The 15,399-nt window shown below is 43.8% G+C and overlaps 1 protein-coding gene across 1 annotated transcript in view; it reads left to right on the top strand.

The window, feature by feature from the left end:
• Gabrq (gamma-aminobutyric acid type A receptor subunit theta) overlaps positions 1 to 15,001 on the top strand; it is a 15,500-nt gene extending 499 nt beyond the window's left edge. Inside the window, exons 2-8 of the mRNA XM_015498058.2 lie at positions 4,103 to 4,170; positions 5,432 to 5,652; positions 6,366 to 6,448; positions 6,972 to 7,109; positions 7,441 to 7,593; positions 9,570 to 9,826; positions 10,580 to 15,001. Coding sequence (XP_015353544.2) covers positions 4,103 to 4,170; positions 5,432 to 5,652; positions 6,366 to 6,448; positions 6,972 to 7,109; positions 7,441 to 7,593; positions 9,570 to 9,826; positions 10,580 to 11,341 — 1,682 coding nt within the window. The 3' untranslated portion in view covers positions 11,342 to 15,001. The remainder of the gene's footprint in view (positions 1 to 4,102; positions 4,171 to 5,431; positions 5,653 to 6,365; positions 6,449 to 6,971; positions 7,110 to 7,440; positions 7,594 to 9,569; positions 9,827 to 10,579) is intronic.
• The last annotated feature ends 398 nt before the right edge of the window (positions 15,002 to 15,399 follow it).

The following is a 15,399-nucleotide window of genomic DNA, read 5'->3' as shown; positions in this document are numbered from 1 at the left end:
GGGGGGGGGACGACACAGGACTCATTCGTCTATTTGAGCACATTCTTCGTACCCTGGCCTCTCTATCCATTCAGCTAATACAAAGTTGGACACGTCATCTCTTTTCCCTCTAGTTTACCTAGCCCACCTAGGCCTGGGGCAATTCCATCTGGGGTCACTTTTCCCCAAGAAAGTTCCGCTCACTTGATACACTGCACACAGTGTGATCTGTCTAAAATCCATCCTGATCACTCAAGAACTTGTGATGGCTTTATCTAACTGACAAATAAAACCTAAACTCTTTAGCAAACTCTCAGATCTCCAGAGCAGAAGTATCATAATCTGGCCCCGGGGGACACCCAGAAACCCTACACCAAAGAAAGACAAAAGAAAGAGCATATCAAATTGGGGTTATCAAATCGGGGCATATCAAATCAGAGTTAGTCACTTTCTAGTTCAAAGGAAATAGAGCTAAAAAACAGAAAGAGTAAGCCCCCCCCCCAAAAAAAAAGAAAACAAAAAACACCCAACTTCCCGCAATAAGATACCTACTCTAAAGGGTTAACACTGCTAATGGTCCACGTTTGTGCATATGAATGGAGGGTTTCTGAATACCACCCTTAAGGCTTTGCAGCTGGTGCTTCTCCTTTGTTCATTCCCTAACTTGAGGGCAGAAGGCACTGACCAAGGGATCCTAGGTGAGTATGCCCAGCTGGGGTGGGGAGGGGAGAAGAGAAATCACACTCTTTCATTAAAGTTACACACCCAGACAGCAGCACCCCTCCTGTGTGGTCCCCTAGGAATCCAGGTGCCAGAGCGTAACCAGCATCCCCATGTAAGGCACTGGCCTTTGCATCAGTTGCACCAAGTGCTGGTGGCTACTTCCCTTTTCTCCTTGCGTCATTCTCATATTTCTCAGCAAAAGCTAACCAGTAGCCACTGGAGTCCACAGGCTTAGTCTCCACACTGTTTCAGGGCCAGGTTACCATCCCTGCAGTCATCCAAGGCCAAGGGGAGGGAGCAGGACCAGGAGTTGATCTCCAGGGATTGTCAGGCATGCATGGTCCACTATATCTGAGGCCCCTTACCACCCTCTTTCAAAGAGAAGAATTACATTAAGCTTTGTGGGCATGCGGACCTGGAGAGTCTGATAAAAGATAGGTCCTTGGCAAAACAGCAGATGATGGCAGGAGGGCAAGGATGACTGGGAACCTTGTAGCATTTACACAGAAGGGGGCCTACACACTCCAGTCCTGGTGGGGGTGGGGCAGTTGATGAGACAGCTAGCTGGGCCAGGGCATTCAGGGTTTGGGATCCCCAACTCCCAATTCAGCCTCCCACTAAACACAATCAAATTCCCCTCTATATCTATGACAGCTTAATCTCCCTTCACATGTGCTCCTGCTTGGTCTCACACACATATTCTCTCTCTCTCTCTCTCTCTCTCTCTCTCTCTCTCTCTCTCTCTCTCATACACACATGCTCACACACATGTGCTCACACAAGGGTCTCACCTAATTTTGATCCAAGTCAAAAGGGGGCCTTATGACTTTCTTTTGGGGAGGTAGTGAGAAGAGGAAAATAAAGAGGGGGAGGACAGTAACAGGGTTTAAGGTTGAGGTCATTACCCTAGAGATGGCATTGAGACTCCTTATTGGGATGTTTCTCATTCCTCTTTATTATCCTAGCACATAAGATGGCCCACTTATGGATAAATCAGAAAAATGTCCCCTTCCTCTAGTTTGCATCCCTGTACTACAGATCATGGTGTGGTGAAGGGAGTGTAAACTTGCCCCCTTCAGCTGGAGCCTTTGAGCAGGTTTCTGCCCTAGCCCTTTAGGTCTGCAGCATTCTACCACAAGGGAAGGAATTGCCTGACTGGTATGGAACTGTCTAGAGAAAATCTGACACTGGAGAACAGAGCCTGCCTAACACAGCTTCCGACCTCTGAAGGCACGCAGAGGGCCTAAAAGGCAGCAATCAATAACTGTGTTTCTAGAAACCCATGTCACTACACAGCACTTTCCTGGGGCTTGTTCACAATAGACCTGAATGCTGGAGTCTGGGCTGTGCCCTAACACAGAAGCCCATTTACTTCTCAGCTGCCATTCATACGCTTATTCCCAGTAGCACTTTGCTCTTTGAAGCATCAGGCTTGGAATAACACATTTCCCTCTTTGCAGCTCAGCTTCTGGGCAGTCAGCCTGCAGTGAAAACAGCAGGCTAAATTGCAAGCATCATGCGTGTTTCCCTAGCAGCAGTGTGATGTCATACACAGAGAATAATGGCTTTGCTATAGGGCTGGTGTAGACAGCTTTGAGCCGATTAGGGTATAATAAAAATGTATCTGTCCACAGTGCCTGACAGTTTACTACATATTTTCATATCCATGATCATATTTGACTCCTTATAGTGGACTATGCTAACACCCAAACCTGAAAACAAATCAAGGAGGAAGACAAAAACTGACACTAATTCACAAAGTCACACTTGTACATTAACACACACAGTAATCCATACACACACAGTAACATGAACAGTCATGAATTCACCCACGCACATAGAAGCACTCACAGAAGGAGGAGCATACACTCAATTATATGTTAACACACAAACATACCCATGCATGCATACATACACACATGAAAATACATATTTACTCATATACAAACATGATCACACACCATGAATATGCACACTAATACATAGAAACGTGTTCATATGTACACACAATCAGACATAAACATGCCCGCATGCACAGACATATAAATTCAATCATACCCAGGCACAATCTCTAACACACGCACATGCTTACACATTCAAACATATACGCATATTTACTCACTTACACATATTAATGAAGAATAACACCTATACACATATACAGAATATTCAAAATTCAGTGAAATGTGCAAATATACACATTTGCTAACTTACAAATATGCTGAGTTGTAAGAATACACTTAAAAATTTACACACATGAACACAATCACACATTCACTCACAAGCACTCCCACATACCTAAACACACTAGCAAATCTATTCATATGCATTAACATTCTCACACACAAACACTCCCACACACATAGAGATGTTCACACACTCACAAATACACCCACATCCAGGACCATACTCAGGTGTACTCACATGAACACACACACATACATGCCCACATATACACATGCACATGCACAAATGGACATGCTGGCATGCATGTTAAGATACTTACACACAGGCTCTTCCATTCACTCACATGAGCATGTTACCATATTCAGCCATTCACATGAACACATCATACAGCACACCAACAGGCTTACATGCATTCATGTCAACACAACCAGTTCACACACATAAACATGTTCACGCATTCACTTACACACAGACATTCTTAAAAAGCCACTAACAGATAAGTAGACTCATAGAGGCACTTAACTGTCTTCTCTACACCACACATATGCTCAGATACATGCACATGCTTACACATTCACTAGCCCACAAACACACTCACACCACCACACAAACATATACACACAGACATGCTCACTTATTCCCTTCCATAAAAATGCAAACACACACATGCCCACACACTCACTCACATACAAATATGCTCACAGTCCTATATTTCCTCCCACAAACCAACAGTTTATACACTTACATGTTGTATAAGTAAAACTCCTGCACAATCCACTGAAGCACAGAAACATGCTCACACATTCACTCATGCAGACATGCTCACACACTGACACATACCTGCACACAAATATACTCACAAATTCAATTATACTTACACCTATCCAGGAATGCTGGCTCTTATTTTTGTGATTATTGATTTTCAATTTTTATTAGAAAATGAATATTTCATTTCTCTGACCGCTTCTTTCCAGATTATCATGGACCAGGCCTTGCTCTTAGTGCTTGACCTGCATTAACTATGAGATTATTGCTATCACTGCCCCTATTTTACCCATGAGGAAACTAAGACTTAGAGAGGGTAGGTGACTTACTCAAGGGCACACAGCTAACAAACATCAAAGTAGATTCAAACCTGGGTAGTCTGGCTCCTGAATCTATGATCTTCACATTTATCCCAACCTTCATGTAATAGTGTCTTCCTGTACTATAGGTGCCCCTGTGCCTGTGAAAATATCTATCTATGTCTCCAGCATTGAACAGATCTCAGAAACAAATATGGTAAGTGTCAATTCCAGCCACTGCATTGGGGACAGGGACAAGGAGCAGGGACTTCTTTTAAGCAAACTGTGGTTGTTCTGACCTGTGACAGAACTCAAGGTAGGTTTGGGAAACTGCAGCCCCTTGGAATAAAACATGAATCAATTGAACTCTTCTATCATATCATATTCAAAAATTCAGTTCCAAATGGATTATAGACACAAAAGAAAAGGCTTATGAAGCTTTTAAGAGATCATATAGGACACACTATCTTTGTGTCTTGGGATAAAGATTTCTTTTAAAAGCACACATAGTAAGCATAAATAGTGGTCATTCAATTATTGGTGAAATTCTCTCTAGCCGAAACCCCTGGAACTTTGGTTTTGCAAAACAAAACAACTATAACAAGTGTCAAAGGGTAAGTCAGTATAGACTATATTTATAACACCAAGCACTGATACCCAAAATACACATAATTCCTGTGAATTAATAAGAACATATTTAAACCAATATAACTGCCATGTGTATCTGAAAAGAATAAATTAAAAAATAAATAAAATTTTTAAATGATTAGAAAGTGTGAGCAGGAATTTCACTTTTTTAAAGAAAACTAAATATCTAATAACCATGAAAAGACACTCAACAGTGTTAGTAAAGTGTACAATGAAATCACAGTGGTTTCTAATGCTGCTGACAGTGGCATTGTTACTAATCTGGTGAGTACATCATTGGTGTGTTTGGCACTTTTGCATAGTTATATGGTTGCTGTATTCACATATGGGAATATTATCCAGGAGAGCAAGTGAGCAAATTATAATTACACACATCAGCCTGAACAGATCTCACAAATGAAGTACTGAGGAAAATAAATAAATTACAAATAACACACAGCATGACTCCATTTGGGTAAAATACAAAAATTGGGTCCAGCTAAGCATTATGTTTTCTAGGAATACATATATAAACAATAAAATTCTAAGCCAAAGCAAGAAATTTTGCACAAAATCTAAATTAATGGTTACTGCTGGGGGCTGTGGAAAATGTTTTTCCTAAAGGGACACATTATAGCTTGAAAGTTATTGGTAATGTTCTGTTTTTTAAACTGGATTTTAATTCCAGAAGCTTCGTTTTATTATTCTTTTCTTAAATATGCATATGTTTTGTGTTCTCATCTATATTCATCATGTTTCATACACTTGCATACACATGTGTGTGTGTGCACACAGAGCATAGAGAGCTGGGCAATCTTGTTCTCAACTGGGATATACTTTTCTTTCCCCAGGACTACACAATCACAATGATTTTTCATCAGACCTGGAAGGATTCTCGCTTAGCATACTATGAGACCAACCTGAATTTGACTCTGGACTATCGGATGCATGAAAAGTTGTGGGTCCCTGACTGCTACTTTGTGAATAGCAAGGATGCTTTTGTACATGATGTAACTGTAGAAAATCGTGTATTTCAGCTTCACCCTGATGGAACAGTGCAGTATGGCATCAGGTGAGTCCCCGCAGGGGCCTAGGGAAGTTGCAGCAGGCTCCCTTCTTCCTGATGTTTACCCCACAAATACATTCTAAAGGACACACACAGGAGCTCCTTGCTTTTCAAATCTGCCTGGTACTGCCTCTCCCCCACTTTCAAAGTTTCCTACAGAGAGCCTTGGCTACCCTGTACACAAAATGGTAATTGCTTCAAGGATTGACAGTGACTAGACTGGATTAGCAGAGGGGAGGGGCAGGACAAGGGGTAGGATGGAGCCTCCCAGCTGAGGTAGTAGAGAGTTTCTAGCATTTTGCTAGTACCACATGGGTCCACACCTCTGGCATGTGCATGGGTGTGCATAGAAGAGGGCTTGGGTTGCTGCTCACATCCATAGTGCACACTACATACCTGTCCTCCACAGCAGGTACACAGCCTTGGAAGCATCTACACAGCACACAGTTTTCTCGAAACAGCCTCACTGTTTCTTTAGCAAGCATACTTTCCTTTGTCTCAAGGGCCCTTCCCATTCTGGCATCCTACGATTTTCTGACATCTGTTCTTTGTTGCAGTGCTGCGGATCTCTCAGTCTTTGTCACACTCCAATTCTCTCTCTCTCTCTGTCTCTTCCCTACACATAGGTCAATCCTTGGGTAACTCCTGCAGTGTCCTCAGGAATGGTTGCTTGCTGGGGCTTGACTCACTTTTTCCTTCCTTCTTGTTTTCCTTGGCAGACTCACCACCACAGCAGCCTGTTCCCTGGATCTGCACAAATACCCTCTAGACAAGCAGGCCTGCAAGCTGGAGGTGGAGAGCTGTATGTATTTCTCCTGGACACTTTTCTTCCCCCTGACCTGTGGTAGTCAGAAAACCACAGGCAGAATTGACAGTGAGAGGGACAACATGTATCCTTAACTCCCCCCTCCCCTTCTCTCTCCTAAATATGTAGATGATCAACAGATAAATGATGGAAGGAAAGAAAAAAGAAGGAAAGATAAAAAGATACTAGTTACATAATTGATACATAGCTGTATATATATGGCATCTGGGAACAGGTGACCTTTAGAGTTTATTTAGTTCTACTGGGGAATTATGTTGAAGTCTGGGGGTACGAGCTCATACCATCTTTTTGCTATACTTTTCCTTCCTGGCAAAGAAACTCCAAAGTGAAAGTTCTTTTTCCAAGTGTTCAGACTTTTTCACCCATGCACAAACTGGGCAAACCATAAACAATCCCCCAAGATTGCAAATTTTATACACACTCTGGTTTTCACAGACTGCTCTGGCATGAAATCTGCCTGTGCCTATTTTCTGAGACTATGTTTCTCTCCGCTCCCCAGATGGCTACACGGTTGAAGATGTTGTCTTATCCTGGGAAGACAATGAGAATGCCATCCACATGACTGAGGAGCTGCATATCCCTCAGTTTTCTTTCTTGGGAAGGACGATTACTAGCAAGGAGGTGTACTTCTACACAGGTGGATCTGCCCTTCCTTCTCTCTTTTTTGGGCCCTTCACACCCCTATAAAATCTTGGGGACTTCTGCCTTTGACCCCTATGCTATATGTTGCCTCCTTTCTGTTTCCCTCATTCTTGACACATTCCATCCTGCCTTGATGAAGTCCCCATAGCTTACCTCTGCATATGAAAAGGATTTGTGCTCCCTTCAGGGCTGTTCAGCCTCCATGTTTGCAGCATATCTCTTCCATTCCCAAACTTCAGCCAACATGGATCAAGGAAGTAAGGAAGAAAGGAGGGAGAGCAATTTCTATGTCATATGGGTCTGATTACTAGGGTGTCTCCTTCCAGGTTCCTACATGCGCCTGATACTAAAGTTCCAGGTTCAGAGGGAATTCAGCAGCTACCTTGTACAGGTTTATTGGCCCACTGTCCTCACCACCATCCTCTCTTGGATATCATTTTGGATGAACTATGATTCCTCTGCAGCCAGGGTGACAATTGGTAAGTCCTGTCTCCATCCCAAGGAGAAACTTGAGTCATCTTTCTTAGAAAAAAAAAAATCAAAGTAAGGAAGGGAACCATGTGTATGCTGTGTAGACAAGGAAACGGGAATTTTTCTAATATGAGTTGTAGAGGTGTTCATCCAGTCCTCAATGGACAGACTGACATTGGAAACGTGGATTAAAAAAACATGACAAAATCATGGCATTTGCAGGGAAATGGATGGCACTAGAGCAGATTATGCTAAGTGAAGCTAGCCAATCCCTAAAAAACAAATGCCAAATGTCTTCTTTGATATAAGGAGGGCAACTAAGAACAGAGCAGGGAGGAAGAGCATGAGAAGAAGATTAACATTAAACAGGGACGAGAGGTGGGAGGGAAAGGGAGAGAGAAGGGAAATTGCATGGAAATGGAAGGAGACCCTCATTGTTATACAAAATTACATATAAGAGGAAGTGAGGGGAAAGGGAAAAAAAACAAGAGAGAGAAATGAATTACAGTAGATGGGNATAGTAGAGGATAGGAAGGGCAGCAGAATACAACAGACACTAGTATGGCAGTATGTAAAAAAGTGGATGTGGAACCGATGTGAATCTGCAATATGTATTCAGGGTAAAAATGGGAGTTTGTAATCTGCTTGAATCAAATGTATGAAATATGATATGTCAAGAGCTTTGTAATGTTTTGAACAACTAATAATAAAAAAAGAATCAAAAAATAAATAAATAAAAATTTTAAAAAAGAAAATTGGTAAAGGGAAGGAAGAATCAAGACATTTTTCTGGCCATTCTATACAAACTGTAACTGAGGATAGCCAAATAGCTGATTAGCAAGAGTTTCTCTTTAAATAATTAGTCTAGTTAATAAATAAATAAATAAATAAATAAATAAATAAGATTGACATGAAAAAAAAAAACATCAGAGATAGTCTTGGCATGTTAGGCTCAAAGTACCAGGATTCATTAATTATTGAATATGTGACTATATTTGTTAAATCAGGAAAAGGTAGACAAGTAATACATTTAGATAAGACATGTATAATAAACATTTGATTAAGCAATATATCAAAACATTCTACTCTGCAGCAGAGGGCTTCTAGAGGAATGCCCTTGACAAGTGTCTAGTGGAATGTGGAGATACAAGCTCTCAGAGTCCAGAAAAGGAAGTGACCCAGGTTTTGCTGGCTGAAATTAACTATACCACAAAAGAGTTTTTTGAAGTAGGTTTTAAGTCTATGGCCATACCACCCTGAATGCACCCAATCTCATCTGAAGTAGGCTTTAAGGCACAGATTTTTTTTTTATATATATTTATTTTTTTAGTTCTCGGTGGACACAACATCTTTGTTGGTATGTGGTGCTGAGGATCGAACCCGGGCCTCACGCACACCAGGCGAGCTCGCTACTGCTTGAGCCACATCCCCAGCCCCTAAGGCACAGATTTAAGATTTGACATTCCCCAAAAAGTAAATGACTGGTTAAAGGCAGATATACCTTAAAAGTGGATTATATTGCAAGATGCGTGGGACAGAACCTGGAAAGACGAGGAAAGCAGCCAAAAGAGAGCCTGGAAATACTCGGGAAGATTTTGAGGTTCATGTTGCAGCATGGGGAGCCATGAAAACATTTTGAATAAGGAGATTAGCTCCCTGGTTTGTCTTCACCATCTTTTGGATAGCCTCTTTCTTTAGAAGCACATTCTGGGCTAAACCTTTAAATGTTTTAGGTTTTACAAAACTTCTCCAAATACTACAGGAAGTCCTGAGTACTGGAAGGCAAATAAGGCAAGGTGGAGGCAGAGTTATAAATCACAGTGAAGCATATGCTGAGCTTAAAAATGGGGGAGAAGAAACAAGCAGGGCACGTGGGTAAAGACACTACCCCAAACATAGTGTTTGCTCCCATCCTATGGGATATAGGTGCAATGGCTTGCCAAGAACTTCAAAGGAGACTAAACCTGTGCTGTGTTGTTTATAGGCCTGACTTCAATTCTTGTCCTGACCACCATCGACTCACATATGCGGGATAGACTCCCCCACATTTCCTATATCAAGGCCATTGACATCTACATCCTTGTGTGCTTGTTCTTCGTGTTCCTGTCCTTGATGGAGTATGTCTACATCAACTACCTTTTCTTCAGCCAAGGACCTCGGCGCCACCGTAGGCGATACAGGAGACCCAGAAGAGTCCTAGCCCGCTACCACTACCAGGAAGTAGTGGTGGGAAATGTGCAGGTTTGACTTTTTGACTGACAATCGGCTTTCCCTGAGCACCTCTTGAGCCCAGGCTTAGTACTTGCCCATTCCTTGTTTCTTAGTTCTTTTAATCATTATGCACACACGTACAATGCACATGTACAACACATATACACAGCACACAGCCACTACAGATAACAAAGTAGAACTAATTATCATCACTCCTTTATAGATGATCATTGTCCAACAGCACAAGGCAAGAAGTGGCAGAGCTAGATTTCTCCAAGTCTTTGGGCTAAATTTGGTCCACTTTGCATGTTTCTGGGGCAGGTGATGAAGCCAGAGGGAAGGTGAACACAGTCAGGCTGAAAGGAAGACAGACACCAGAAGGGCTGGCCTGCCTACCCCACCTTCCTTGACACTTCAGACTCCCAAGGCCATGCTGAGGCTTTTGCTTCGGGCAGTATGTCAATGTCCAGCAACTTCCCTCCTTCACAGGGGGCCCAGGCCTGTCTGCTTGAGTGGCCACCATCCAGCACACAGCGCTCCTGAGGGACTACCTGCCCTAGGGAGACAGTGGTTTAGTCGCCGCCATGACCTTCCCTTGCATGCTAACAGCCTCTTGGTCCTGTTCCTCAGCCCCTTGAGCTCCAGAGACCCCAAGAGGAGATGGCTCTATCTACAGTAACATTACAAGTGCTGATGAGGAAAGCCCCTTCCCTTTTCCCTCCCCTAGTACATATCCACCTAGGTGACATGAAACTGATGAGCCTATCCATTATCTCCTCAAAGGATGGTCTGATTAACGTGGAAGACGGATTCGGCTCTCTTCCCACCAGCCCAGCACAGGCCCCCCTGGCGAGCCCGGAAAGCCTCGGCTCTTTGGCGTCCACCTCAGAGCGGGCCCAGCTGGCCATCCCGGAAAGCCTCAGTCCACTGTCTTCCCTCTCAGGCCGAGCCCAGTTGGCCACTGGAGAAAGCCTGAGTGATCTCCCCTCCACCTCCCAGCAGGCCCTTCATGGCTATGGTGTCCATTTTAAAGGTTTCCGCAGTGATGATACTATTACTCCTACTGAAATCCGAAACCGTGCTGAGGCCCTTGACCATGCTAAGACCTATGACGATGAAGACTCCGAAGATGACCTGAGTTTGGATGAGAACCATGGCCATGGCCCCAGCAGGAAACGCATGATGTACCGTGGCCAGAGCTGTGTGCTAGAAGGAGGCTGGGACCTTGATGAGATCCAGAGCTTCCATGATGACATCAATGTCGAGAGCCGAAGCCTTGACCTGGAAGACCAACGCAGGAGTGATACTCACAGTATCTGGAGCCTTGATGATGAGGAGCTCATGGCCGGTGACCAAGAGAATGATAGTAGCTCAGAGTCTGAGGATAGTTGCCCACCAAGCCCTGGGTGCTCTTTCAATGAAGGGTTCTCTTTCTACGTCTTTAGCCCTAGCCGTGTCCCCAAGATTGACAAGTGGTCCCGATTCCTCTTCCCTCTTTCCTTTGGCCTGTTCAACGTAGTTTACTGGCTGTACCATATCTACTAGTTCCCAGGGCCCCGAGCAGCAGAGCCACTATGCTGTGCTCCCTTCACAGTTTTGTTTTGATTTTGTTTTTCCCTTTTTCCTTTATTCATTTGATTTGGTGGTTATTCTGCAGTCTAATCAGTTGAACACTTCTTTTTATCATTGTGAGGTGGCAAGTAGATGGAAAGAACCCATTCTGGCGAGAAGGAAAGAAGGAGGAGTTGGAAAAGAAAGGAAGGATCTGAGTGCTACCCACAAACATTTCTGATGGCTTTACTGTCCCCGTTAGGTGTCAATTTTTCTTTTTCATTTCCTTTTTTCTTCTTTGTTTTTCCTCCTGGGGGTCATGGACCTTGCTCACCCTCTGCTTAGGACTTTGGGAGAAAGTGAAGCTGGGTTGGGCCGAGGTATGCAGGGGAAGAGCTAGCCACAGCTTGAAACTGCAGGCAACTGGCTGTAAGAAAGTTGGGGAGGATTTGGAAGTGCCTTTTGCCCATGATTTCATTGATGTTGTGGCACAGGGTTGGGAAGAAAATGAGGAGGTACAAAGGAGTATGGGGAGGTAAGTGAGGAAATGGCAGGGGGTCATGTCAGGTTGGAGAATGCCCAGGTTAAGCCGGCCCCTTTGGAGGGATTGGAACTTCCTTTGCCTATGTTTCTACTTCGGAAAGCTTGACAATGGGAACTTGATAACTTCTTTCTAGTCAGCAGTTAGCTTTCTATCAATCACTGAGTTGGACACTAGTTGGACACTAGTCACTGGGCCATTACTTGGTGAATAAGCACTGGACTAGAAAGTTCCGACTGGCTATTTCACCTCTGATCTGGAGTAGCAGATGAACAACTATTGTGAATCTCTATACTAATCCTTTCTATTTGTTTAGTGCATGGTAAGTGTCAACAAGCTCACTGACCCTTCACGCTGTTGGACCCTCACAGGAGCCCTGTGAGCAAGAGAAAGTCAAGCACTTTGTCCCCAGTGTTCCAAGAAAAACGTGGAGCTTATGTGCCATGCTTGAGGACACTAGCTCTTCAACTTTACGCTACTCTGAACTGAAGAGTACCTTTTCTTTCCCTCCCCCTTGCAAAAGGGGGTCCTCCAGCAGAGTCTGCTTATCTATCAGACTGCCAACCACGTTCTACAGCACTGAAGCACCTCAGCAGGAAGAGGCTACTGACCAGCCAATAAGAGAGAACCCAGCAGATGGAGAGTGTGGGCCTTCCCACCCAGCCTGTATGTGAACTTGCCAAGCAGCACCACCTTGATGAAGGGCATGAGAGAGTGAGCTTTGCCAAGCACTCAATCCCTGTCCCCTCTTGCTCTCTAGGCAGCCTCTCCTGCAGCCCCTCACCTCTCCACCCACCCACCCCCTTTTAACTGCTTCTGTGTAGGTATTTCTTTGTGTGTGTCTGCTTACTTATGTTTATTTGATTTGAATGGGCAGGAAAGAATGTATGCTTGAAAGGGTATGCATTTCTTGTTAGTGGATTTTCTAGAACCACCAGAACTCCCATGGCCTGTTCCCACATTGGATGAGCTGGTTAACTGTTTCTTTCTAATCCCCCTGTTCCAGAGAGCAGGTTCTCCTCGTTCCCATCCATTCCTTACTCCTCTTTCCCTGCATCTGTGCTGTGTTCTGGATTGAAGGCCCAGGGGAAGCACATGTAGTCCTAAGAAGTGGTAATATAGTGCCTTGAGGTAGGTAGTGCTCAATTTGTGGGATAAGCTAAGTGCTGAGCATTTTGCTTGGTGCTATAAGGGCATGGTTTAGAGAAAAGAAAGTAGTCACAGGATATCTAAGATTGCCTATTTTTGAACATCCCACACAGAGAGATCCAGATTGAAGGGAGAGCGATGACCTCACATGGTTATTGGAACACTAGCTTCCTGGAGCCTAAACATTGGTTGCTTGACTTGGATTCGGTCTCCTGGAGGGGATTCGAACCCTGTGGAGGGGAAGTAGTTCATTGAGGTGAAGTCATAAAGGGAAGTCAGAACAGGGGGAAAAAATAAGACACAGCAATGCATAGGAAGACTTCACAGCACAGAGGAAGGACAAAGAGGCCAGTTGTAAATACCCACATACTAGATATATTAGACCTTAAAGAGAATATCTTGCCCTAGTGTGCTGCAATGAGAGCAGTTGAACTCTCCTGCTCCTCATACTCCGTGAGGTTAAATGTCAAGGTGAGGTGGAGATTTGGCAATGACACAGTTTCAGGAACTTGAACTTTCAGAGATTGCCATGGTTTTGATCCAATTGCCAGCAAAATTATCCTGCAAATTGCCAGATCTCCCCTTGACATGTTCTGTGTGTGGTCTGTGGTCAGCGTCCTTATTGAGCCCCATCCTCATCCACCCCCACCCTCTTCCCTGATGTGCAGGCACACCCCTCCAGTTGGCTGCCAATGTCCCCTCCCAAACGTCTCCCTATACCAAGTAGCTCTAGAATTGCACATCATCTGGCTGCATGCTCCCAGAGTTCAGCTAATCAAAGGGCCCTTGGTAGTTTGGAGCTTAGGCAGAGGGAAGGGTCTTGCTGAGTGTGAGATGGAACAACCCCACTTTTTCCTCTGCTCACCTTTCCTTTTTTTCCCTCTCCTCGACTTTCCCCATAGAATCCCTCCCTCAGGAAGGACGCCCCTGTCTGTTTTTCCAAATTGTTTTATCGTGGGGATCTCTGACATGTTTCCTACCAAGTTTTATGCCCATCCCATCTGCCACTGTGGGGTGCCTTTGCAGAGGTAACAGACAATCTCTTGGGTCTTAGTGGAGCTTGTCCAAGTATTCTTCTAATTCTTGTCATCTGGTTAATAGCAAGGCTGCAAAATCTTTGCATATTCAGAGCTGAATTTTGCTGAGACTATGCTCATTCCTAATGAGGTTTGCTCAGTCTGTATATACAACAGCTAACCCTTTGAGCTATTAACTACTGAATGCATCCACTAAGTTCTCCCCTGCATGATACCCTGCTGTGGTGATGTGCAGTAACCTCATATCTACTCAAAGCCCAGCATCAAAGGAAATTGTGACTTGTCGTACTGAAAGTACAGTGTGTGTTTGTTGTATAATGTCCTGTGATCAATATGAAATCTATATTATCAGTGTTGGGTTTTCAGGGGGGAGGGAAGGGTGTTAAAGTATTTTCCTGAATACTTAAATTAAGAAATACTCCCAAACGGTCAGGGTCACCTCTATGGACTCCATTTGTTTGAGACTTTGCACCCACCATTTTGCCAGGCTGCATCCCCAGGGTCAGTTGTCATCAGCAAGGCTTAAGGTGCCAGAATTTAATGCAACCAGCTCTCCTGTCTGACACCAGGCAGTCAGGGGATTCTGCTGAAGGCAGCCAAGTCAGTGACATGCTGGAAGTATGAACTACAGTAAAATTGTACATACCAGGTCTTCAGACAGTAAAAACCAAGAAAAGAAGAGCAAGACTATGACCAAGGTGTCCTGGATTACCTGACCCACAAAAGGGCACAGAGAAGCAGAGCCTCTTGAGATGAGTGGGAGCCTTCTTTGTCCTAATTAAATGTACATTTTCCCATGACCTTGACCAGTCCTGATTTTAAGAAAGTAAAACACAGAAAAGCATAAAATTATACTTGTGAAAAATATAATGGAAAAAAATTTGTAAATAGCAAATAAAGAAAAATAAAGGTCTACAAAAGCAAATATCCTGATGGGCCATTGTGTTTTCTCTCCGTTTGGATTGGGAGGGACTGCCCAAGATGTCTCTCTGGGTCTGAAAGCCTCTGGTTTTCATGGTTCACCATGGCCTTCCTACAGCTCTGCATATGCACCACCTCATAACCTAGGACATTTGAAGCCAAGATTTTCAAGTGCAGGAGAGTCAGCAACATTACAGTTGATTTAACTGACACCTTGGCACAAAGCCCTTCTTTTTTTATTTTTTATAACTGTAGATGGACACTGTGCCTTTATTTGTCTAGTTTTTTATATGGTGCTGAGGATCGAACCCAGTGCCTCATACATACTAGGTGAGCACTCTAGCCCTGAGCTACAACCCCAGCCCACATAGCCCTTAACCATTTAAAACAAGAAAAAAATTAAG

This window comes from Marmota marmota, unplaced genomic scaffold, assembly GCF_001458135.2.
Source record: "Marmota marmota marmota unplaced genomic scaffold, marMar, whole genome shotgun sequence".
Taxonomy (NCBI): Eukaryota; Metazoa; Chordata; class Mammalia; order Rodentia; family Sciuridae; genus Marmota; species Marmota marmota.
This window is presented reverse-complemented; position numbering and strand designations above follow the sequence as displayed.